At 44.3% G+C, this 26,380-nt stretch overlaps 1 protein-coding gene across 2 annotated transcripts in view; it reads right to left on the bottom strand.

Annotated features, from left to right (window-relative positions):
* Nucleotides 1–2,000: 2,000 nt before the first annotated feature.
* Nucleotides 2,001–26,380, bottom strand: part of TMEM132D (transmembrane protein 132D) — a 228,553-nt gene continuing 204,173 nt past the window's right edge. For both annotated transcript variants that reach the window (XM_027652329.1, XM_027652330.1), the window contains exons 6-9: nucleotides 10,803–11,008; nucleotides 9,481–9,754; nucleotides 7,906–8,097; nucleotides 2,001–5,085 (exon numbers count right to left, since the gene is read on the bottom strand). In XM_027652329.1, coding sequence (XP_027508130.1) covers nucleotides 3,910–5,085; nucleotides 7,906–8,097; nucleotides 9,481–9,754; nucleotides 10,803–11,008 — 1,848 coding nt within the window. In that variant the 3' untranslated portion in view covers nucleotides 2,001–3,909. The remainder of the gene's footprint in view (nucleotides 5,086–7,905; nucleotides 8,098–9,480; nucleotides 9,755–10,802; nucleotides 11,009–26,380) is intronic.

Raw genomic sequence — 26,380 nt, 5'->3', positions numbered from 1 at the left:
GAGACTGAGAGAAGGCAGTCTTGGAGAAAGTGAACATACACAGAGCTGAACTAAAGTGTCTCCAGTGTGCTCATTTCATTTACATCTCATTCATTATGGAAACGAGGTGTGAAAGTAGTTTCCAGAGCTACTTAGTGCTGGCTGCACATCGATTTAATACCTATTCTAGTTTTTCAAGTCACTTACCTCTGCAGAAGTCTTGTTTCAAACCAATTATTTGGCTGCATTGCTCAGACTTTGAATTCACTGGTGTATTAATGCAGCTTGGTCTAAACCACTATATATTTAAGACTGCTGAAGGGGAAGCTTTTAAAATGAAGGAAGAGAGTAAAGAACCAGCTTACCTGATTTATAGGACCATCGAGTTCCTGCTCCTGATTGTATTCATGCATAAAGTCTCTAAAAAGAACCAAACTGCGTCAGATAAATTTTCTTTTTAAACATGCCTGTATCAGTCTATCAGTCTAACTCTTTCTCACAAGAAAAGAGACTCAAACGTGAAAATAAGGAGGTAATAGCAAAGAGAAAAGAGCAAGGTAATTAATAACTCTCACAGGAGACTGCTTGCTCTCAGCAGGGCTCTTTATCAGGCTCAAGAGGTTGCCAATGGGAGCCACAGCTGAAAAACATTGTGTGAATGCAGCACCTAAACACCATCCCTGCTTTTATGATGGGGAACAGAATTTAGCCCCTGTTTGCCAGTTAGGATCTCATCTGATTACCTGGAACACAAACTTTGTCCCTTGGGATGCTCCATGGTGCAGAAGCTCTTGCTTAAAAGTGTGGACTCTGTGCAGTGCAAAAAGTAAATACACACAAACACATCCCCCCAATCATATGTACATACAAAAATCTCTATAGGAAGTGATTTATTCTGCTATTAGCAGATTAATTAAGAGTGTTTGCTTGCATACAGGTGGCCACAATTCACTCTGGCTTCTCCTTGAGCAGAGCTGAGGATCCTGCACAGTGTGGTTTTGCCACAGATTTCCAGTGTTACTCTGGGCACATCACTTAACCTTGGGGTTCTCTGTGTCAATAAGGAATCCACCTTGCTCAGAGCACTGTGAGATCCACGGACAAAGGGCACTCTAAATACTGTGTATTATTTATAGCACTGGATAATAGCAAGTTACAGCTGTTAGAGACAGCAGGGACCTCTGAGCAAGCAGACAGGCACAAATCTGCACGTCAGTATCCTTCACGCTGGAGCTGCCGGCTGCTTGTCCTCGGAGAGCATTTCTGTGGTCTGTGCTACCAGATGAACTTGCTGTTAGTTCTTCCTGTTCCCCAGGGGCAGCTAAGGCAGAAATGTGGGTTTGCCAGAGCAGCTCGTTGGCAAAGCAGTTGTGACAGGCTGCTCCCAGCGTGGCCTGTACCTGCTCTTCCGAAGGATTGGCTGTGCCGTGACGTTGGAAAGGCGACCTCGTACACACACATCCATTGTGCACAGGCTGCCAGCTGAGAGCTGGGCACTTCTGCCTTGACCACCACACACTGCTCAGGATGAGTCTCTGAGGACATTGTGTAGTGATGTGTGAAAAGCACTCAAAATAGCTCTAGAGTTGGAGGCAAGACTGTGGGTTAGAACACGGCTGAACCTGCCGGGAGCCTGCCATGCTCTGCTGCGGCACCAAGGCTGTTCCCATCACCTGAGCACTCATCCAGAGCCAGGCTGGGCCCTGCACTCACCCAGAGCCAGGCTGGGCCCTGCACTGTGCTGCCCTCACTGCTGCTCCTCCTCCTGCACTGGGTCATCCAGGCCTTGACGGGAGGTGCTGGGAGCAAGCAAAGAGCGTCTGATGTGCAAGTCCTGATCTCCAAAGTTTTGGGCATATCTGCCATATTTACACCCACTCTTTTAAAAACGCCTCAAAAGGTGTTCAGCCACTTGTGGATCTTCCCAACAGGAGAAAACCAGAAACCAAAAGCAGAAACTCAACATATTGGGCTTTCAGGCTAGAAATATGCATGTGGAATTTATTTGCAAATAGCTTCAAACCTTGGAAGGGTGGCTTGGTGCAAATACATTGGTAGCATAACATGCTGTTGATGTTGCATGTTCTCCCACAACACTGCACAGTGTAAAACTTGGTGACTAGCTTCTGCCATGAGCCTTCAAAGATTCATCAAAGGACATGTCCCCATATTGCTGCCAGTCTCTTTTAGGGTAAACGTTCTGACAGTGAAAGGAAAGAGGCGTTCAGAGTAGGGAAAAAAGATGAAGCCACTAAAATGCAAATTTTATTCACAGTTGGCATGTTTATAAATATATATATTACATTCTTACAATCTACAGTACATTCTAAATATAGAGGGATCCAATCTAAGTGTTTGTGGGAGGGTGGGTGTGTATTAAACTGAGCAACCTAGATTCAATGATGGGAAGAGACTTAATAACAAAAGGAGGGCAAGGATTTACTCTGGAAAATAAAGGAAAACTTGAAATATAAGCTGGATTTTAGTTAGTGCTTTGGCACTTTGCCACTGGCCATTGGAGACTGCTTTTGGACCTCACAAAAAATGTCATGGTTTTGGGGCTGGAGGGCACATTGGATTGGAAGGGTAATCACTGAAATCCTACCGTATGTACATCCTTATCAGAAGAAAACAAAAGATAATCATCACCTCTGGGAGAAACAAATGTTATCTACTGAGTGTAGCTGTTCAGGCTTCAATGTTGAATGTGCAGCTCTCCCCTGTGACCTCTGAGTGCCCTCTAAACGTGCTGAGCAGAGGGCTAAAGAGGCAGGAGCAGAAGGAACTGAACAACCTGACCTCCCCCAGGGGAGGGGATGGACAAAGAGGCAGCTGCTGCTGGTGCTGAGTTCAGCACAAGTTACACTTACCCAGAGAGAGAGTGGCCAGCTTTGGTAAATGAGAGCATGTAAAGCAAGTACCAGTGTGGTACCAACAGGGTCTGTGCTTGGCAAGAGCACACTGTGGAGGAGGGAGTGTGCATGGAGGGGAAGGAAGGAACCACAGGCTTCCAAAGGTGACTGATGCTGGGAAGTGCCCTCAGGATACCAGATGGGGAATGCTCCAGGGAAATGGCTGGGAATACAAATTCGAAACAGGGCAATCAAAGAAAGTGGGCTTTTTAAAAATAGCTCATTCTCTCAAACTTTCCAAAACAGACCTTCCTTAATATGAGTGATATTCTGAGTATAGATTATATCTTCTCCTATTTTACAAATTAGGAAATACTGAAAATTGGCTGACAAAGTTTATTACCTTGGCATCTACTTAAAAAGAGAGTTTCAGTTTTAACTGTATATGTGTATCCATTCTCAGTGCTTGGGAGGCAAACATGCTGGTTGTTAAACAGCCCAGTTACTCCTTTTCCCCCTCCAGATTCTTTGGAAACTCATGACTCTTCAGCTCTGGGAGCTGCTTTGCTCACACTGTTGGTTTTTGTCAGCTTTAAATTAATGTCTTGGATGGATATTCTCTGCACGTGGCTTGGATGACACGCTCTTTCGTGGATCTATTTATTCTGAGACCAATTTTTTGCTTTTAACCAAAGCTTGCAATATTGAACAGTAGAGCTGTGTGAACTTTGTAATATCCAAACTGCACTGGAGTTTGTTATATTTATTGATTTCCTGGGAAAGCTCAGAGAATGAAACCATATTATTTTGCTAAGGTTTTTTCCCGTGTTACCATGTATCAAAAAACCACACACTTCCATCTCTGAGCACAAAGAAGATTTGAATTTTAAGAGCTGTCCAGGATCTCTGCTCTCCCAGCTGCTTTTGGGTGGCTTCTTGGGGCTCCATTGAGTTATTATCCACCAGTGGATTCTTGTTAGCTATACAACATTTTGCCCCACTACCCAAAATTAAAGGCAGAAGGTGAGTGAAAAACAAACAAACGAACAAACCAAACAAAAAAGTCTCTTGTGTCTCATTATGCATTTTCGTGTAACCTCTCCATATAGTTTTTAAGTTCTTTGCATTCCCCCAGGTCCATATCCTGGCAGACCCATTTAATGTCATCCTCATTACTCATCAAGATTGAGTTGACAGTTGGACACCCATCATCAGAGGAGATGGTGGTAAAGGTGGTGAATTTAACCCGTTTCCTCTTAGAGGTAGGAGAAGTAGTTGGTTCACTTTTCTGTTCTTTCCCTTCAGTGAATGTGGTCTCAGTAGACCTGAAAGATTGTCCATTGATGTTTTTGGTGGCATTTGTGTTGAGAAGATATTTACTCTCTTCATAGTCTACTCCTCTGTCAATGGCTGTGATATGTTCTTCTTGTTGGGATGAGAAATTTATGTGATTCTCCAGAAGTTCTGTCCTGTTGCTCAGCCCAACCCAGTCATGAGAGTGGCTCATGCCTTCCTGCTCTTCAAAGGGAACTTGTTTGTTCCTGTACTTCAAAGCAAAAGTGACACAATTGATAAGGAAGACCAGAATTGCCAGGCAGAAGACTCCCAGCAGAGCATACATCCCTATCTCCAGGTCGCTGAGTCCCCTGGGGGACTGCACCAGGTCATTCTCTTCCAAGTCTCCGTTGTTTCTGGGCAGATCCACCTGTGCAGGGAAGCTCGTGAAGTCTATCGGCATGTTCTGACTGTCATCATCCAGGAGGCTTTCTCTGTCTTCTTTCCTACTCAGAATAGACCTCTGGGTGGTGGTTCCCCTGCCCTGCTCGTGGCCCATGGAGGAGCTGTAATAGTGACCATCCCCCCCGGCTCTTTCCTGCCACGTGTTTTTCTGGCGCCGGTCACTGGTGTGATTTTCCAGGTGGACACCAGCACCCCTGTGTTTACTGTCACTGATGTTGGGGTTGGCATCACCCTGCCCAAACTTGACTTTAATGCTACCACTTCCAACAGCCAGGATGCTCTTCCTTTTGGATTTCTGGCATGACTCACTGATCACCATCTCTACCTTCACCAGCGTCCCCTGGCCTTCTGTCTCAGCAGCAATCACAGGCCACTTGAATTTGGGGTCGTGATGAATGGAGACCACCTTCTCATCCAGCGATGTGGCTGACAAGGAGAAGTCTTTGGAGTCATAAATATCCAGGGGCATGACAGATCCATCACTGAATTGGATCCAGCAGCTGATGGCTGCTTCCTGTAGTATATAAAACAAATACACATACACTGAGAATAAACATCGAAGGAAATACAGTCTGTCCCGGTCTATTCCCTCCTCCTCACAAGATCCATATACCATTTGTAACCAGAAAAGAAATAAATAGGGAGAGCAATAAAATTAATATCCTGCCAAGATGTGAAGAGAAATACTAGTCTAAAACACTCATTGATAATAAGATTTGTTTCCACAAAGGTGCTTAAAGGAGCTGTATCCCCTGGGCTCTGCAGAATCTACTTCAGCACCGTAATAAATTGCATGTCAGAAAGCATTACCGGTGACTGAGATCATTTACTGTTGTATATTTAAATGAAAAAAAAAAATTACATTATTTCTAAACTGCTTAAAATACAAAGTCTCCTCTTATTACTTTCAACACGCATTAAAAAACACCTAATACAGCAAGCAGGTCCATACATGGCTCCACACCTTCACTCCTTGATTTTTGTCTCTCAAATTAAATTAGTGGACTGTACAAGCAAAGTAAACCAATCAGTTGCTTCTTTAGGAAATGGCCAGGGTAATTGTCATGCTTGTTAGCAATTAAAAGCAAGACAATAATAAAGTTTAATCTTGTGTCACAGCAATGCAGATTGTGTACTTCAGAGTGCATGGAGGCTTGCTGAATGTAGATGAATCTGACCTGAGTACTAATTCTGTAACAGTATGTGCCTGATGGTGAAGCACTCCTGGGAACCTTCACTTTTGGTTTCTAACTTGAAACATTTCAGAAAACATGTGCTCACCCATTGCTGAAAATCAGGTGCTCTAAGAACTCTCAAATGGCTATCGAAAACTGCAGTGCTCCCTGAAAAAATCTTTGCATTCGCCCATTGATCATTTACAGACAAAATTCAAGATGCTTTCCTGGAATCTTTTTCCTGTTTCTGATGGCCTGACTTGCCCTGTTTTGGTTGCAATATTTGCACCTTATTAGACACTGGAAAATCCACATCAGACAGACTCCTGGTTTGATCAGTAGATTCTTTAGTGTCTGAAATGAGCTTTTGTCCCGTGAGAGTTGGGATCACCCTGCCTGAGAGTGTGAGACAGACACCCAACCAACAGAATAACTTGCAGAAGCTGTAATAAAAGCCCTGTTCCTTTAAATAAGCAGTTTTTCAAACAGACAGTATTTACATTCTAACTCCACACATGCATAAAGAATAAATATATATGATTATCTTTGAAATTGTTCCCAGCACAAAGTCATTCACCTGTTCATAGCACGGAGAATGAGCTTCCAGTCTTTTGGGATTGTACCATGCATAATCTACTGGTCTGATTCCGAAATCCTTCCAGCCACAAAGCTCCCCGTGCTTCAATGGGAGATTTGCTTCTGTCTCTATTTCAGGACAGAGCCCTAAGACTTTGCTGACACTGCCATAAATCCCTGCTTTGTGTTTATTAATCTTTGGATGTTTCTTGAAGGGCGCATGGAATTTGTGTCATCAACTCTCATCCTCCCACTGTGTTGCTTAAACCTGCATAACCATTTATTAATTTTGCATTGCTTTGCTTATAGGGATTGGGCTCTGAAAACCATGGCCTGAGCAATGGAGGGAATCAGATGGCTTTCAAAAGAGAGTCAGCCCTTGAAGGGTGGAGGGCACACACCTTCCTCAATGGCTTAATAGTGATCCAGTGCTCTTTTCACTGTGCCCCTTCATCCAGAGAGGGACCCGTCCAGACTCCAGTTCTGGGAACTGAAATGCCAGTGCTGGGCAGCAGAGTGGCAATAAATGCCATCAATCCCTGCTTTTGGGCTGATTTCAAGGCAGTTTGTTTAACTCCCCATGTGAGCAATGGACAGCTCACTGGCCTTATTTCCAGCTGCCTGGCATCGATTTCTTAACTCCTGGAAGACTATGGGAGCCTGATGTTTATCACCCTATAAAGGCAGCAGTCCTGCATTATTTCTCATCCTGCATCCCAAGGATAAGACTCCATGATGAATTAAAGCATCTCAACAGCTGGCCAGACTTCAAACGTGCATGTCATGATCATTTACCTCTAAAGCTCAGAACATGTTCAAGTGTTAAGAGCCAGTGCATCCTTGATGTAAGTCCCAGACTGATGGATTTGGGTTGGAAAAATGTTTAAATTTCAAATGTATACAGAAGCACAAGGACAAACACGAAGCAGGGACTGATGGGGACATGGCAAGGTCCAAAAGCCCTTGGTAACTGTTGGTTCCCTAATGTAGGAACTAAGAATAATAAGGGGAAAAAAATGGTTTATGAAATCATGAATCAGGAAATGAGTCAGTGATGCTGATTCATATTCTAGTAATGAATCAGAATGAAAGGGATGTTCCCTGACTTCTTAAAGTGCTCACAGAAAGTAACTAAAAGAAGAAGAGTTTGGCACAATGCAAAACACTTTCTCACGTCAAGATGGAATGAAAGGGTTGATTTGGGTACCTGTGGTGGGAGGTTGAACTTGGCAATATGTCCTGTGATGTATTAAGTGCTGGATGGGACAGAAAGGGCATGTGTGTGTAAGGGGTTTGCTGTTGCTTAATCATGAAGCATCACTGAGTTGCCTGTGTTATTTATGGGATGCAGCCATGACAGATGGGGTGTTTGGTGACTGGGTTGTTTAAACACAGTGCCACTCCTGTGAGATATTTATTTTTCTGTTGGGGCACTCGGTGGCCTTCAGAAAAGTCTCCATAAGCAAAATGTTTCGTTAGCACACTATTAATAAAAATCTGCTTGATTCCACAAGTCTATAATGTCAGATGTGGTGACTCAGAGTGGTGTCCTCCCACAACACAACACATGTGGGCAACAGTACCTGCTTTGGGGACTGGAGCAGCTCTTGTGCCACTGCTGTAGCAAAGATGGCCTTGTTGCTTCCTGGGCTGAGCTGCAGAGAGAGTGACAGTCCAGTCACCAGCTGCACTCCCAGGTCAGTTATTGTCACCTTCTCATCCAGAACTGTCACTGTCTTCTCGGCCAAGATGGCATCTGAAAGGGGGGACAATATCTGAAAAGAAAAACTGAAGTTAGCAACAGCCATTTTGCACAGCACCAAGTGAAATATCTGCACAGACATTACAGCTCCTGTAATACAGATAAGGGACGTTTATGGTAATGGGAAGAATCCCTCATAGCAGACAGACACTATTAAAATATGATTAAGAACAGCTAGTCACATTTTATAACTCTTCTGCAATAACAAGGGGCTTATAAGCTTTTACCAATGTAATTGTGATCAGCTATGCCATTCACCCCTGTCACATGTATTAACTCTGCTTCACATGTATTAACTATTTGTAAGTGTAATCTTTACGTGAAATGCAAGTATTTTATTAATGATCTCATTTTTAGGTGGCATAAATATAATGCAATCCGTAGGTTTAAATAAAATCTATTCAACAAATGGCATTTATTTCTCTCCTATGGAAAGAAAGGTTTATGTATTGCTACAATAGCCATTCATGTTACTGTATACAAAGCTGATAGAGGAAATTTGTTTTGGTTAAGAAAACATGCACAGAGGTCAGTGCACTGATACATGACATCCAGAGATGCTCATTAGCAAGCAAGTTGAATTTAATGATCCATATAGGGTACAGAGCATTTTGGAAGCAGCTTATAAGAGGTATTCTTTAAATATAACTTGCTCTCAGCTTTTTTCCTTTGAATTTTTTTTTCCACAGTTTTATGTGTATTTGTTGGAGCACTGCAAGTCCCAGAGCTCTGGAAAGTCTTTCAGAAAATCTTTAGAGATTTTACAGAAAGCCAGAAATCTCAAATCCCATTTCTCCAGCCCTGATGACCTTGTTATCAACAGGTGTGATGGTTGTTTTCTGCTTTGATAGTTTGGGATGATGAGCGTGTCTGGAGAGCTACATTTTTTTCCCCTGTTCCAATGTTTCTTAACAGGTTTTCTTCTTTGTATTATCAATAAATTAATCTCTCTCCCCCCCTTTCTCCTATTCCTTTTCTTTTAATTAATATTTGGATTGATATTCCAGTCTCAGTTCCTTAACCAGAACTTTTTCATTTGCTCTGTCAATGTAGGCTTTGAGAAGACTGAGCTGTTCCACCAGCTGCATGCCTTGTGGTAACCTACACACTGGCTCCAGGTTCAAAAACAGCCTCAGACAAAAATAATCAGAAAAAGCCTCTGAATATACAGGTTTGACCAAATTAAATAAAACTGCCATCTACTTTACTGTGGAGCAGAGAATAAGAAGAGAAAAATCATCTCTTCTGTGTCTTCCAGTCCTTGCTGCAATTCTGTCCCATTTGAAAATTCGTGGCTCCAGTTTCTGTTGTTAATGCTGCACCATCTCTTCAGCACCTCAGCTCCCAGGGTGGTGGGTTATTGGAGAAAAAGGAACAAGTGATTCATTTTCCCTACCTGAATGGTTGTCATTCCAAGCTCCAGCCCAACCAGAACCTGTCCGTCCTGCAGCTTGGCGATTCTTGGCTCCTCCACCTGCATGAAGTCCCTCACCAGGTCAGTGATGTCAATCTGCCAGTCAGAGCCCAGCAAGAAGCTCGTCTGCCCACCGGGGTCCGAGGCTTCAGCCACAAACTGGGTGAGGACTCTCACCAGGGCGTGCTGGTACTGCAGGGCACAGCCCCTGCCCTTCCGCTCGTCCTCCTCCTCATCTTCACTGTCTCTGGCTGGTCTGGGAGGACACCAAGAATAAGGAATTAGTTTAAACTGCTGTTGGGAGAATTTGGAAGAGGAGATATAAGTTTGATATAAGTTTGCAGCCTGGTTGCTGGACCAGGTTGTGTCCAACAGTGCTTTCTGAAGTCAGTCAGGTTCCCCCAGTTTTATCCTGTTTTCCTTGCTCATAACTGAGACCTCCAGGCTGCCTAGACCTCCGAAACAGCAGCTGAAATCACCAATTGCCCTGCTAGCTTCCCTGCCACCTCGTCCTCTCCAAATATCTCCCACTGTTTTTCATGTCAAGTCTTTACTTTCAGAACCTTCACACTTTTCTTTCTGGATCTTCCCATAAACATCTTTGTGTTCCCCCTCTGTATGGTGTTCAGGTTGAAATCACATCTCCACCAAAATCTCTTTGCTGTGACACTAACAGGAACCTGGTAATAAATGTCTTTATAGGCTGGTGGGAATATCAAGTACCTCCTTTATTAATTTGTTCTTCTTGTTCTTAATAGCACTGACAATAGTTGCAACCAGTTCTGAGCTGCCTATATCCATCCTCTGTCCTGTCACCCACAAGCCACTGACCTGTGGGTACAGACAATATCTTAAAGCCCTCATGTAAGAGTGTCCTGACTTTGGGACACTGACCAGTGCCACTGCACCCTACAGTGATATGAAATAGGTATGTGCTAATTGTGACCACTAACCATGAGTGCATTAACTGCCAGGACCTGAGAAGAGGCTGCAGACTGACCACCCTTGCCAGAGCTGGTTCTTGCTGCCTCAAGCCTGATCCCACCTAACTTGACCAATTGGCTCTTCCCACCTCAGTCATTAGCACTATAAAAGGGAATTGATTTCCAATACAGGACCTGTAACCTGCAGTTTCCATTTCCCTTATAAGCCCAGTGCAGGAGCCTATTGAATAAATGTCTGGTGACCTTCAAATTTACAGCAGAATTTCATTAAGGCCAAATGAGCATGTTCAGATCCACTGGCCCTGACAGGTCTCTGGCAAGTGCACAGCCCAGAATGAACATCCTTTAATGAAAACCTACCTCTTATTAGAGATGATGGGGACTCTCCACCCCTTGATCTGATTTAGTTCTGTGTCAGAGACCTCTATCTGCAGTGGGAGACGAGGAACCCAGACTGTCATTTCTAAGGGGGCACTCAGATGCTGGTAAGTAAAATTAACTATGACATTCACTTTGCCTTTCATTTCCTTCCCATTGACAAAGACATAGTCACATCTGTCAGAAACCTGAAAAAAAAAGGAGAAAGAAAGAAAAAAATTAATGAGTCCCTTCACAAATTTTAAAGTACACCACATGCTGGGAAAGTGGGTGGGAAGAAGAGAAAGGATCTAGATTTAAACAAGCTCCAAGTTCAGAGGACAATTAGGAATAACAAGAAAGGTGCCTGGTATGCCCTTAATAGCCTGTATAATTCAGCATCATTGAACAGGCTGGTTTCTTCTGCTATAAACATTTCCAGTACAATTTAAGATAAAAGAACAGCTTTTGGGTCCTTAATTCCCACTCCAACAGCAGGGTAGTCCCAGTATAATGGCAGTGAGAGAGGATCTTTCTCCTTTCCCCAAAGCTCAGTCAGACTCTCCAGTCCTCCTGCTCTACCTTGTGTGCAGCCCAAGGAATACCAAATATCTGTGGGGAGGAACAGGTACAGGGAGTTGAGCAAGGGACAAATTTCTCTAACTGACCCCAAACTAGGACAGAGAGTTTTTCAAGAGTCCCGTTACAGGTACCAGGGCATGGGGTGGTCACAACTAAAAACTGATCACAGGGAAAAGCCTCATCCCTGCTGCAAACCTTACACAACACTTGAGCAGAAGCTCAAGCTAGTCCTGATGTCTCTTTATTTATGACCTGCAGCTCTGGACATCAATATTGCAGAGAGTTAGTAAATCTCACTCAAGCGACTTCGCAGCTATTGCGAGTATCTAGGTGAGCTGACAGGACCTGTTCATTACAGTTAGTTAAAATATATGAGTAAATGTACACGTCAAATAATTTATTAACTACCACTTTACCATGCTGATGATCTGAAGGAATGATCTATTAAAACCCTGAACTCTTTTCACAATCCATTACCAGCCAGGCCTTCTATTCCATTCCGTCAATGTATTTAATATTTGTCACTCCAGAATGTATAGTCTCATCCTCATCTGAATTTAATGCCATTTTCTACTTTTCTGTTTGAACGCTAAATGAATTTAAATCGTATTTAAATATCACCAGCTTTTTTAGGATAATTTGCATTTCTAATATTATTATCTTTAAACAACAACAACCCCCTCACAGACAGATCCATAGCAAATCCATTTCCATTCTTGCTTGTCTGAGCCTAGGTAATGTACCAGAAAAGGTTATCGTGGCTCTTGCAACGTCTCTCTTTTCTGTTTTAAGGTCAAAAATCTTATAGTTGCTGTTGGTTTCAGCAGGAAAGTAAGGAGTTTGTTTACAGGCAGATTCATGTTTTTGGGGATAGTCTCATCTTTGCCTGTTTTACACCAGCTCTTAACAGCTCCTGTCAGGATCCAATCTCGTTGTGCTGCACAGCAAGATAACGCAGCTGTTGCCAAAAAAAGCCTCAAAACATGGGGGTACAACACTCAAGGGAAGGACCTCACAGCAGGCCCCCAGCTGGGGCCTCTGGCACTGATGTTACATCCACTCCATCACAATGCTGATCCAAACTGGCCTGGGTTGAGGAAGATGAGACTTGGCAAAACTCCGGGAGAAGCTCCATGTTGAGGCTGCAGAAATGGCTACAGGGAAGGCTGGAGGCATGAGCACAGTCCCCTTCTGGGAGCAGCATGTCTGGGCAGCAGCAGGAGAGCAGACGTTGTTCTTGCATCCTCGCAGAAGGCACAATAATGTGAGTGTGATATTTTCAGGGCAAGAACTACATCATCCTTCCTACCTGCATTGTCTAATAGCCTGTCCGACAGGCAGGAAGTGAGAAGACCTTCAGGCAGTGCCTGGTACATCTGCTCCTTCTCCCACCTTGCTTCTGTAAGTGGAAATTATCTGCTCCTTGCTGGCACCGTGCTTATCCCTGTTGCCTTCTTGTATTTTAAGTGCTGTTCTCACACCAGACAACTCTCCTACGTGCTAATAAGCTTTGTCTCCTTCTTTCTGCCTTTCCTCTTTCCCCTGAGACACCAGTGAGAAGAGAAACTGGGCAGAGCCTCAAAATGCTGATTTCCACTGGAGAAGTAACAGATAAAGCTGAAGAGAGAGTGGCCCCAAGGTCACACTCAGCCAGGAGCTGATTGCCCTGAGGTCCTGCACTTGCCCTTGTGTTCTGCAGGCTGGCCCAGAGGCACAAGTGAATGGTCTGAAGACAAGGATTTTCTTGTGCAGCACATGGGTAACAGTTTTGTGTGACTTCCTCACCACCTCTGGTTCCAGCTGCCAACACCTACATTGGTGAATCTCAGCTAATTAACACATTAGGCAATTAAACGTCTCCAAGGGTGACAGACCTAGGACTGAAAACATTTCCTAGTGATTGAAGGCAACAGGTAAACTTCAGTGCTGCAAATCAGAGTTCAGGGATGAGTCCAAACCACTGTGTGGAGGTGCTGGAGCCCTGCTCCCCAGTAGAGTTCCCCTGCATGTCCCCTGCTCTGCACTTCACCAGGGCTGCTGGCAGGGGACCTGCCAAACATCCTCCCTCCAGGGTAATGCTTCACTGTCTGAACAGTGGCTTTTAAAGCACACACAGACAGCACAGGTGGAATTTTGTTGCTGGTTTTATTAGTCTGTTAGTGTGTGAGGAGCAGTTCAGCACAGGGAGGCTTGAACGTGACTGAGACTCTCTCCAGCTACAGAGATAACTGCTGAATTATGCTAGTAAGAGATGGGAATCAGAGTATCAGATTTTAAATTCATCAGTGCTCAAGCAATGACAAGAGGAAGAATATCTGGCAGGCAAACAGACCTCAACTCCAACTTTATCAGGGTTTACTGCAAAAAGAGAGTTAAAAAAAGAATCCACTCCTAAAAACCTACCACATGAATGATTAAATAAATACCATGACCTTGTGCTTTCAGGATTATTATTTATAAAACAAACTGATGGTCAGGAAAAAAATGACTATGCTTGGGACACCCACTTGTGCCTGTTTCCCTTGCTGTAAGTGAAGTCAGCAACAACTATGAGCTCATTCAGCTCCCAGCCAGCCCTTCACCGCTTGAATGAATAAGCATCACTGTTCTGCTGCAGTTTGCATGCAGCCCTAACAGAGCAACATCAAAACACGGGGCAAAGTACAGTACATTTTCATAAATCAGGCCAGCACATTCAGAAACAGGTCATCAATAGACGGGCAGATTAGCCATGCCCGTGTTGCTGCAGACACATCCGAACTATTCATCTTCCAGCACAAGAGAAGGACTAAAGAGATGCAGGGAAAGAAGAAAAATCGAGCTTCTCCTTCTCTTTGACACCGCCGTTTTCCAAGCCGCTCGTCGGAAAAAAAAGAGTGAATATCTTGCGATGAGTTTGACGGGGCTCAGCTGAGGCTCCGCAGGACAAACACGCACTCGAGGGCAGCCCCGGCACAGGCGGCTCGGCAGCTGGAGGGTTTCGGGCTGTGCCCCCCCCGCGATGGCTTCTCCGTGTCCACGTTGATGGGAACAGCACGGAGAAGCTTCGGCTGCCACTGCCTTTTCTGAGTCCGCGTGTCTCCTTTTCAACCTGCAGCGGAGTTCAGTTCCTCAGCCTGTCAAGCGGGTCCTTTCCTTCGCCGTTAATTCGTGGAAGCAGCTTTTGGGTCCCCGCCCTCCTCCGTGCCCGGCAGGAGCGCAGGGACAGAGCCCCTGCTCAGCCCCTCGGTGTGCGAGCAGGAGACGGGCTGTGCTGAGCCAACGCGGCTCCCCGGCGTCACCGAGGGCACTGTGAGCTCGCAAAAGCTTGGTCACAAAACGGACAGATTCCAGAAGAGCATAAAACACATTATAAAATGCAACAGGAGCTACAAAGGGGCTGGAGCAAGGGGGTGATTTGTGGGGAAACCCAATTTGTTTTCTTTCCAAAATCCAGTGACTCCCACCCATCTCTCCCCTTCCTCCTCTGAGTTTTGATATCTCAAGGATGGCAACTCCAGTTTTCTGTAAAGGTTCAGACAAGGGCTCAAGACAGAAAGAGTAGATTTTTCTTTTACTGCTAATGTACTGCTGGAATACACCTCTGTGTTGTGGCCACTGGAATTCAAGGACATTATAATGCCATTAAACCCTTCTGGTGCTGTGCTCCCTTGCTAAAGCCTTTCTGGGCTTTGTGTCACTGGAGCTTTTCACACAACTACACTGAGCTGACTTCCATTAATTAAGGGAGGCTGTACTTAGCTTTCACGAGATGCTCCAGAAACCCTCTCAATACAGGATACTTTTATCTCTTGAGGGAACTGAGGTTTGAATGGGTTTTTTTGGGGCATGGACTTGGTAGGTTATAAAAGTGCTTTGGGTTTCTTTTGGCTCCTGCAGGTCCACCTCTTTTCCTTACATCAGTGAACAGCTAAGACAGCTTCCTCTGAGTCACACACACACATCTAATCACTGTGCACAGGGGCACTGAGGCCAGAGGTCTGTCCCTTACTGCCAGCACAGCACAGAATCAGGAATTAGATTTCCAAGTGCACCATGTCCATACCAAACACGTAGCTTCTGGCAAGCTGGATGTCGAGTTCAATCATCAGTGCTGCAAAATGCACAGAGTGGAATATTTCAGATGTGCTCAGCATTGCAGTGAATTCAACCCCCCAGTCCTATTGTCAGAAAAAGGAATCGAGTTCAGTCACTGCTGCTTCCTGCTACAAATCTTTGCTGTAAATATGCAATCCCCAGCCCCACGTGCAGCTCTGGGCACTGGGTACCTCAAAACTGAACCCAAAATTCAGCTGGTAGCCTTGCAACTGTGGAGGGGAAACACAGAGCTGGTTCCTTGCAAACAAATATTGACCAGACACTGCTGGTCCAAGACACCTTTTTTTAAGGTTTATGTTAAAAGCCTGTTTGTGTTGTTTGAAAAGGAGTCATCTCTGACCTTTAAAACTCCTCACATTCTGTATGCTCTTAGGGTGTGATCACAAGCAAGAGAAATTAGGTTTTATTAATTTCTAGTTTGCTGCATTATCTGTGGAAGAAAACCCTCTTGAAAGGGGGTAGCAGGACTTCAGCCAGTCTGGGAAAAACATGGAAAGAAGCACTAAGACCCACACACAAATCACACACAATCCCTATCACCCCAACCTCCTGCATCCAATTCTCCAGTGAGGACAGTCCCCATCTCTTTCCTAAAAGGATTTTACTCCTTTTCCCATTATCCTTTTGCAGAGACTGTCTGTGGGAGATAGGAATTTGTGTGGCTGACTATTCTTTTGGTCCCATAAACTCTGTGTTAGCTTTGGGCTCAGTGGAATCCAAAGATCTAATGGGAGGGAGGGAAAGGGGAATGTACATCATAACTCCCAGAAGAAGTACCCAGCATTTCACTGTCAGCTCCCAGAAATAGCTGCAACAGTCTTTCCCCACCTCATTATCATTATTAAATTCCCATGGGATAACAGTAAAACCCTCACAGGAAACTGCTTTTCTGCTACAGTAATTCTGTTGGAACTCTTACGAAGTCACAGCTAATAAGTCTTTGAAAATAAGATGTATCTTGAGCAGTTCAGGTCTAGACATTTCAAGGGTGGCCAATTAGGAAAGTAAGTCTCTGATATTTCCACATAAAATCCGTATTTCAGAAACACTGTGACTCTGTCCCCCATCCATGTTCCTGTAAATGATCCTTCCCCCATACAAGCACTTTCTGTATATAATATACACTTCAAACACAGCCCTGCCACCTTGGCAAGCTCATGGGATCTCTTCTGATTTAGCACTGCACACATTTTCCTTGGTCTACCAGCATAAATGGGGATATTTAGTAATGTAAGTTATGATAATGAGTCCTGCCTAAATCACTGCTGTCAGAAGAAGAATGGGGGAGTCTCTTCTAACCATTAAAAATGAATGAGGAGGGGCATAAATAAGCAAAAGCAGCTCATTTGAGCTATAAAAGACTCCAGAACACAAGCTGTGTACCAAGGTACAGAAGGATGAGGCCATTATTAGTTCTATAAGTCACTTATAAATGACTCAGGGGAGGTGGAGTCACCTTTAATCACCCGTGCTTAACCCGAGGTGTTGGAGTGAGATTCGTTACTGTGATAACTGAATCCAGCCTGGAATTATGCAAGGCAGAGACAAACAACCACAATGAAGCTGCAGCACAGGGGGTAGATCAGCCCTAAACCCACTGTATGTCTCAAGAAGAGGACTGTCCTAGTCCGGGGTTCTGTGAGGATCCTCAAGTTAAGAAATCACCGTCCTCAGGTCTGATGGCAGCAGCAGATCTGTTAAACCACCCTGGATGCTGCTGGAATTAGGAACAACCACTGAACAGCTGTTCTTGAGGGATAATTACAGCACCTCCTGTGTTGCAGAGGAAAGAAAGATTTTTGTTTTTTTTTTTCCCCAGAAAAAATCAGTAAATGCAAATGGGTATTGCCTCAAGTTTAGAGATGCTCTTCCTATTCCTTGGTTACTCAGTGACTTGCAGGTTCAGCAGGATAAACATCCCAACTTGGGCAGTTCCACAGCTCCTGAAAGAAGAATGACTTGGCCTGAACCCTAGTGATTGGATTCCAGAGAGATTTTAAATACAGCCTCACCTTGACAGCTTCCCCCATGGGGAGGGAATTACATACATGAGGTCTTCTAAATTTTAAATATTTTGAATTTTAACTGTGAAGGCTGAAGTATCTGCCAAAATCTGAACATACCCTTTCAAAATTGACAAATGATAGGACAAGGGGGAATGGCTTTAAACTGAGAGTACGATTAAACTAGATATTGGGAAGAAATTCTTCCCTATAAGGGTGGTGAGGCCCTGGCACAGGTTGCCCAGAAAAGCTGTGGATGCCCCATCCCTGGAAGTGTTCAAGGGCAAGTTGGACAGGGCTTGGAGCAACCTGGGATAGTGGAAGGTGTCCCTGCACATGGCAGGGGTCTGGAACTTGATGATCTTAAAGTTCCCTTCCAACCCAAACCATTCTCTGATCCCATGGAATGATGAGCTGTATTCTCAAGGCTTCATATCTTGTCATTCTTTTACAGCTTCTTCTCTGCCCTGTGCAGAAAGATCGTGCTGGTTTTAGAGCAGGTGTCAAGTGACAGATCTGGACTCTGAAGATTCAGAAAAACCAGAAGGTGCTCTGAATTCTGAAGGTCCACACCTTCAAAGTGCCCACACTTTTCCACAGTGGCTTTCCTATTGCAGCATGACACCAGAGAACACTGCAATCCACAACTGTATCTGCTTTTTTAAACCAGGGACAAACATCTCCTTTAGTTTCTAAGGGCCTTCAGAGCTTGTTTCCTGCCAGGTTTTCCACACTGTCATGATGGAAGTGTCACCTAGCGCTGCAATAAATGGATATTAGCAGAGACCTGTGCAAATGAAAGATCAGTTTTCACTGCACTGATCCACCTGAAGCATATCAGAGAGCATATTGATTAGGAGAACTCTGATACCAATTAATTCCTTGGAGGATTTTTTTTTTTTCAGTTTGTTCTGCAGCTTTGTGGCAAACGTCAATCTATCATCCTCAGCCAAGTATCCCCGAGAGAAACACGCAGTGGGACGTTTCAAAAGGACTTACAATTCTGGGCAAACATCCAAGTGGAGCTGGAAGTTTAATAGTTCCTTTGTGAACGTTACGGATCCGACACAACGTTCGCAGTGTCTCGGTGTTACCGACTGAAAAATCCCCTCATTAACGGTCTCTCCTCAGGAATCACCTTTTGGTGTTTTTTTTCTTTTTTTAAATCAAGATTCGGCTGATAAAATTTCAGTGGACTTTTCCTTTCCATGTTTTTTTTTTTTTTTTGGACCGATTTCCACTCACCCACTGAGCTCAGGACACCCGGGTGCCACCTGGGCAGGATGTGTCCGTGGGGCTGGGTTACCCCCTCTCCCATGGGACTGGCAGTCGAGTTTGCCTGCAGGATGAACATTGGATTTCAGCGGGGCTTTCAAGACACCCACAGTTGCTTTCATTTTTGGGTCACGAAATTCAGTTCCATTTCAATTTCAAATGATTAAAATTATGTAAAAGAACACCGTGACATCAAGGAAAAAGTAATTTTAAAAACTAAAAATCAAAACATTTCATTTCGGAAATGTCAAAACAAGTTGTTTCCTTGACACAACAGGAACCTGCTAGCATCCTTTTCTTCCTTTTTACTGTCAGAGATGAAATTCCAGGGAAATTAGCATAATTTCATGAAGCTGCTTTACAGAACGCCAAATTCTGACTGAGTAAACTCTGCCAAATTTTCCCCAATAAGCTTTAATCAACTGGGGCCACAAATCAAAACAGAATCATCACAATGAAACTCTGTTCAATTAAAATCCAATCACAGGGAGTCCACAGTACCTTCAGTGCTATTCTCATTTGCAGGAAGGAAAGTAAAGGCACAGAACAACCTTTCCAAAAGCCTGGGATTAATTCCCAACTCCATCACGCACTTATTAGGTGGCTGTGTGTAATTTATCAACATCAATACTCTTAAGGATACTGAAGTGTTAACTCCCACTGAACTCCAGGGGAGTTTGGTGGTTAAATCTCTTTAAGAATCCGAGCTTTAATCTGCCTTTGATGTATTTGTAAAATGAGGATGCTATCCCCTTGTTTTAGAGGGATTTTGCAAAGCTTAATCTGCAAGAAACAAGAAAGAGCTCAGGTGCTGGGGTTACACAACTGCATCTTTCTGTTGCTCAAAATGTATCTGTATTTAGAGCACAGCCCTTCGCTGCCTGACCTGCAGCAGCAGCCACCGAGGGCACGGCCCAGGGGATCATGGCACAGGGTGATGCTGTGTCCCTGGCAAGCAGGCAATGCACAGAGAATTCCAATGGCTTCGTTCACTCCTGCTGTTCCCCACTCTGTTTGCTGCTCTGGCCATCCCTCATTTGCCGTTGGCTGGGCTGCAATTCCTGCTTTCCAGCTGGAAAAGGGAGGTGGTGACTTCCTGCCCACCTGCTGCTCCTGATATTCAGTGAGCAGTGATCCTGCTAGCACAGGATAAGCACGAGACAGCTTTGGTGTCTGCTCCTCTAAATCATCAGGACACGGGGATGGCAGCACTGTCACGAGGGAGAGCGTCAGACAGGCAAGCGCCGTCTCATGACTAGACAGAAACCAAACTGCTGGACTCAGCCCAACTCGTGCTTTAGGTTTTAGAAGCCACAACTGTTTGTAATTAATGCGACAACACTTCTTGCCTCTGCTAATTGAGTTACATCTTCCTATTTCTCTCTTGATCTGGAAACCACGAGCACTCTGTATCGCTCACCGCAGTCGCCCAGGAAAAGCGGGAGAGGAATGACAAACAAATCCAGCACCCCAAGCTTTTCATCACTAAATTGAGAGTGGCTTTTCTCCCTTCCTTCCAGTAAATCTTAAAGAAGTGTAATGGCAATGGAACAACTTTGCTTCACACCCATGAAAAGAAAGGACACAGGCTGCTCTCTTGTCTCTGGGTAATAAATACTGAGGTCCAAGTGAAGCGGAGCCGATGAAGAATGTGATGAATTGGATGGACTAAACACTAAAGCCAGGCTGTAAAGGGGATGGTCAGATCCAGTCAGTGAAGCAACACTTGGGGGAGGAAGGTAATGGAGATGCTCACAGCCTGAAATAGCCTGTTCTGTAAGCTGTTCATGGTGTGTGTGAGACCCCCTGGGAGCAGCTGAGAGGAAAATGGACACAACTGCCTGAAGCACCCACCTGACAGGACACACAGGAAGGCAAAGTGCTTCCTGCAACCCCTGTACTCTCCCAGAGCAGCTGAAGGACTTCAGGAGATGCTGAATCTCCCCAAATGCCAAAGGGCTGGTGAAGGAGAACTGGCAGTGGTGGTGAGGAGCAGTCCCAGTGCTGCCCAGCTCTCCCAGAACTCTGGGGCTGGAGCACTCCCACAGCACACTGACACAGGGATTTCAGACCCAGGCTGGGGAATTAAACTACCAGCACCAGTGATGTGTAGTGAGTAACTTTGATTTTGTCTATAATTATCATGACAGTAAAATTAGGGGTGCAAAAGATCTAATTGTCACATCCAGGATACTTTATACTCCCACTGTCTATAGGAAACTAAACCCTGTTACCTTCTGTTCCACTTGTGACCCAGCATGAAATTCAGCATCAAATTTCTTTCACTGTACCTCCTTCATTCACAAAGGCCAAAAATATTTCAATATTTTAACTGGAAAAAATATTTCAATACTTACTGATTTTACACTGCTTTGTACTATATTTAGCAATAAATCCATACTAAGGTGAATTTAGCAAGTATGTGTTTTATGCTGAGGTGAATTTAGCCCTCATATACTGAATTTTCTGCCCTCATATGCTGACCACAGAAGGCATGTGTGTCATTCTCAGTTGCCTGCTAGAATAACAAATGTATAGCTGGAAGGTCAATGCTAAAAGAAGTATTTTACTTGAATGCTGCTTGTTCTATACAAAAGCAAAGGGTCCTTTGAAAAAAAGATTTCCCTACATGAAAAAGAGTTTTCTCATTTGTGCCACCTCCCAAAATGTCCCTTCTCACTGCAGGAAGCTGTGGGCTTGTCCTCCCACAGAGACCAAGGCTCATTCTTGCTTTGCTGCAGCCTTGCAACAGGTTATTCCTCAGTGAAGCATGGTTTCTGCAACATGGATATCATTTCCCCTTTGATAATCACCAAATCCAAACACTTCTTCCCCCTAAAAATGTTCCATTAATACACTGCAGCAACACTTACAGTCACAGAGGAGATGAGGGCCCCGACATCCAGTGATGTTCCCTTCAGAGAGATGTTATGGAATCTAACCAAGGCAGGGAAACAGGCTTTTATTTACTCTTGAGATAAAGAGCTGAATCACATGGAGATCAAATCACATGCCTAGGGCTTCACAGAACATCTGTGACCCAACCAAGAAATGAAATCCCAAATCCCAGGGCTCTCCTCTCAGCAGTGGCCTGTTATTCCAAACTAGGGCAGACCCTGCTCTAACAACATCATAGAGTATCCTGAGTTGGAAGGGACCCACAAGGATCATGGAGTCCAACCAAGAATCCTGGTGAGGAGTTCCCTTGGCCCCACTACCACACTTTTCCTGCTGCCACCCTCACATGGCTTCAGTAGTGGTGGGACCTTTCCTGTTTTTGCAGTATAACCACACAGGCAGGTGTGGGACTGGAACTGAGTCTCTGCCATATTTGCACAGCACGGGATTTCTGTTGGCTACGGGCAGTTTTCTTTTTTGGCGCTGCCATCACATGTAACACAATTACTGTTAACAAGCCTCTCTCCCTAAAGAACTCCTGTTTTCCTCTTCATCACCCCGAGACACACCTCCAGTCACTTCTAATCTGTCCTCAGCAGGTCATTTTTGACATATGGCGCCAGTGCAAAAGATTGCTGTGCCTCAGCAGCGAATTCAAACGCCTGTTCCGTGGATGCTGCTTCGAAGGGTGAAGGTAGGAGGAGTGAGACACGCAGGATGTGCTGAGCAGAGTGGATTTTGCAGCTCCTCCACACACCCCACTGCACCAGCAGCACCAGATCCCACGGCTGGGCAAGTTGTGTGCTGCAGCTGCCCTGCTCCAGGCTGAGCTCCCAACTCTGGAGGTCCCCAGCTCAAGTCCCAAAGTGTCAGCCAAAATAGCAACAGGTTTTTTAAACAAACCCTGAAGAGAAAACCCTGCCTCTCCCCTCAAAGCCACTGAAAGTCACTGTCCACCTACAAAAAATTCATCTCACATTCTGAGATTTGTATGTTACTCACAACTGAGAACACAGTATGATTCAACACTGCCTCCAATGAAATGTATTCTTTCTCTGTGAGAAAAAAAAAAATAAATAAAAAAGATCCTCTTTGAAAGGGTCGTCGCAATTTTATGGAAAATTGCTACCACCCAAATAAAATATAAAAAATATTTTCCAGCAACTGATGCAAAAAGAAATTAGCACTCTTATTGTAGTTTTAAGCATGACTGCTATGAAACTTGCTGTTGGTTTGGTCCAGTAAAGAGAAAGAAATAGAGAAGCCAGCTTAAAATACATTTTCTTTAAGGCTACAAGAGAAATGTAAATTCTTAGAGACTGTTTTGGACTTCTAAAGTAGTTAGAAAAAGGCACTGGGCTGATATATTCTCTGCCTCCTTGGATTCACTCATCTTTCATCTCCATCACTGCATTGCAGACTAGAAGCACTGCTATTTTTTTGACAACATTCTCATTTTTCCAGCTTCCAAGAAATCTCTAGACAGGGATTGTCAGTTCTAATTATGCAGCTCATGCTGCAGCAACAGGTGGCTACCAAAAACTCAGAAATTACACTTTCACCTTTGCAAATGGATGACAAAGTTTGGCCCATGGCCTTGACAAAAACAGCCAGAAAGGAGGGAAGGCAGTCACATGTTGGCTCCTCTTCCCAAACTCATGGGCAAGGTGCACCTGGGCTGACTGTGGGCACACCAGTCCTCAAGCTGGGAGATCTGGAGAGATTTACAACATACCCAACCAGCTGAGCACTAAAAGTAAGAGTTACATATGTGTGGTGCTGTGCCCACAGAATTTAGCTCCATATCCTCCTCCAGAGTCTACAGCATTGGGTGGACTCACTAGCTTGGGCATTTCTGTGCCATTAACCATGGCATGACACACACACCACAGGCATGTCCCATCTTTAGCCCTCCAGCAACAAACTGGATTGGATGCTCAAGGATCCAGTCTTCAGTAGAGCCATTTTCCACCCACCAAGGGTGACTTTTCTTTGACTCTGCTAAGCTTTGATCCCACCCTAAATGGCCAGCACTTCTTCCCTCAAACAAGAAGTGTCCTGCTCCTCTAATTTCTGCCCAAACCATAATGGGTTATACATAAATTTTAATTAGGGACACCACTGAGAACTGATCTGACCCAAGCCAAGAATCAGATGAGACCTCCACAGATTTAAAGGAGGTGAGAGTTACATAGGAGAAGTGACTGAAAAGACCCTGCAGTGAGAGGACAATGCCAAGATGAAAGGAGTTTGAACTCTTCAGGGCTCTCAGACTTCAATGAATCTGAGATCTCAAGCCCAGATCTTCAGGCAACAACTTGAGCTAAGCCATGTCTCAGCTGGTACTGAACAGAACAATGACCAAAGGCTTCTGAAATCACCTGTGTCATTGAGACACCATCCCTGCATTTCAGTCACTTCAACACTTCAAGGCAAAAGGAGATGAAATATGTTTAGCAATGGCAGACTTCAATGCTACAAGGACAAGGAGATTTCCATCTTGGTAATAGGACAACTTCAAAGAGTTTTAAGGATCCAGTCCTCTTTCTGATAGAGAGTTTGCCCAGGCAAAGTGTAGTAGTTCTAGTCCTCTGGCAAGTATTCAGATATCCAACATCACCACTTAGAAGAAAAAGGAAGAATCTGCTGCAATGTACATATACTCATACATGCATGGCAGGCTCTGGAAAGTTGGCCAACACTCTGAAGTGACAGGACAAAAATAATGCAACAGCAAAACATGACAAATTTCTCAAAGAGAACTATGCCTTTTTAAGCCAAAAATCACTTGCAGAGAAGTAAATATAAGCAGGATTGTGCTCCAACAGCAGAGCAGCAGCCACAATACACCAGTGCCAGATGAAAGCTGGCACCAGCCAACACGGACAGGCTGAAATGCCAGGGAATGTTTTCCAAACAACACTTGCTGTAGAAGTGACTGCAAAGTTTGTATTGGAATGGGAGAGAGCATCCTCCCCCACTGGAAGTGTGGGCAGGGATGCTGAGCAATGAGGGGATTTCTGTCCTCTCCTAACCCATCAACACAACTTTCTCTTCCCCAGTTGCCTGTTTCTGGACAACTGGAGATAAACTGGGTTTCCACACTGGGCTGCAGAGCAGGGCTGGCTGTGGGCTCTGACACACAGGGGTCAGGCTGTGGCCATGCCTGCCTGAGTGGAAGCAGATTGTCGTGGCTGGAGTCAGTACACTGCCTGAGACACTTGTTTTTAACAAACTCCTCTCTGCAGCTTGGCTGCCATCAGTCCAGCTCCCAGATATCCCACGGACTGATGGCAGCAGCACTGTTTCCATCAGGCTCAAAGGAAACTCTCATCATCATTCCAAAATGCCTCCCACCATCTGCAAACACCTCTGCTGCCACTGCTTACCTTTCATTTTACAGCTCTAACCCAGTCCCTGGTGGTGGGGCTGGGCTGAACCCAGGCTCCTCCAGCATCTCTCTGGGGACAGAAATAATCCAAAACCACTTGCTCCCCACCGCAAACAGAGGTCATTATTTTGACAAATTACTTAAATCTCTCTCAGTCAGCAATGAGGACCCTGAATTATTCAGCATGCATCTGTCTTTTCCCCTTACAAAAATGGCCTGTGAAGCAATAAGTGTATTTCACTTGAACTACTTCTGAAAGCTGTAAGACAGTTTGGGTTCACTCCAATGCCCCTTGAAGTCAATGGGAGTCTTTCATTTAATTTTCATTTAATTAATTTCATTAAATTTGCAGATGATGCCAAGCTGGGAGGGGTTGTAAGTTCTCTGGAGAACAAGATTAGAATTTAAAATGATCTTGATAGTGTAGAAAATTGTCTGAAATAAATAGATGAGGTTCAAGAAAGGTAAGAGCAAAGTATAAAGTTGGATAAAAACAATTAATTGCAGGATGGGGAAAGACTGGCCTGGTGACATCAGTGAAGAAAAGCATTTGAACTAGAGAGGATCTGACTAGAAACTCTCCAAACTCTAGGGATCACTGGGGACTGCAACAGGATAATTACCAACTGCAGTAATATTTAAGATCTGAGTAGACAAAGGACTTTCAGAAATGTTTTCCACAGCTGCAAATATTGTTCCTTTCATCTCAGTTTGAAAATTTCAGTGATTTTTAAGCCATATATTGAGATACATGAGGCACAGCTTTTCCTGCCTGTAGTCCATGATGTTATCTACAAGAAATGTGGGGATTTTGGGTGAAAAGGGAAATAAGCGTTTCATCTTTGTTCCTCAGATTCAATATTGATCAGAAAAGCAAAAGCAGGTCCTGTTGTACTGGAAAATACGTTTTTGCAAGAGAACAGGCAGAACAACACGGCCCCTCCCAGCTCCTCTGAACCTCCAGACAGGAGACAAAAGCAGTGCTCAGCACCCTTTCCAAGGACCTGGAGGGAACTAGAGTCTAGCAACAAAAATTTATGTTGCTGGAATGCAATTAGATAAGTTTGCACAAAGTAAATGTTATTTCAAACTTTCTTCTTGCCTTGTAAGATGTGACAAAATGCTAAGTATATTATTCTCGCCTGCATTTCTAGCATTAGTGGTGATAATTTACATCACTTTGTGAAGCATTCTGATGTGCATTGCCTGAAAATTGATCACATTTTGCTAAATCAAGAAGACTCAAGGAAAAAACATATTAAAAAAGACGGAAGCAAAGGCATCCTGTTTTCCTTAGCTAAACAAAAGCCTGTTTTAGGACCAGTGAAATTACT

Source organism: Corapipo altera, unplaced genomic scaffold (assembly GCF_003945725.1).
Source record: "Corapipo altera isolate COAL_440 unplaced genomic scaffold, ASM394572v1 67, whole genome shotgun sequence".
NCBI lineage: Eukaryota > Metazoa > Chordata > Aves > Passeriformes > Pipridae > Corapipo > Corapipo altera.
The sequence above is the reverse complement of the archived record's forward strand: the minus strand, read 5'-3'. Positions and strand labels throughout refer to the sequence as shown.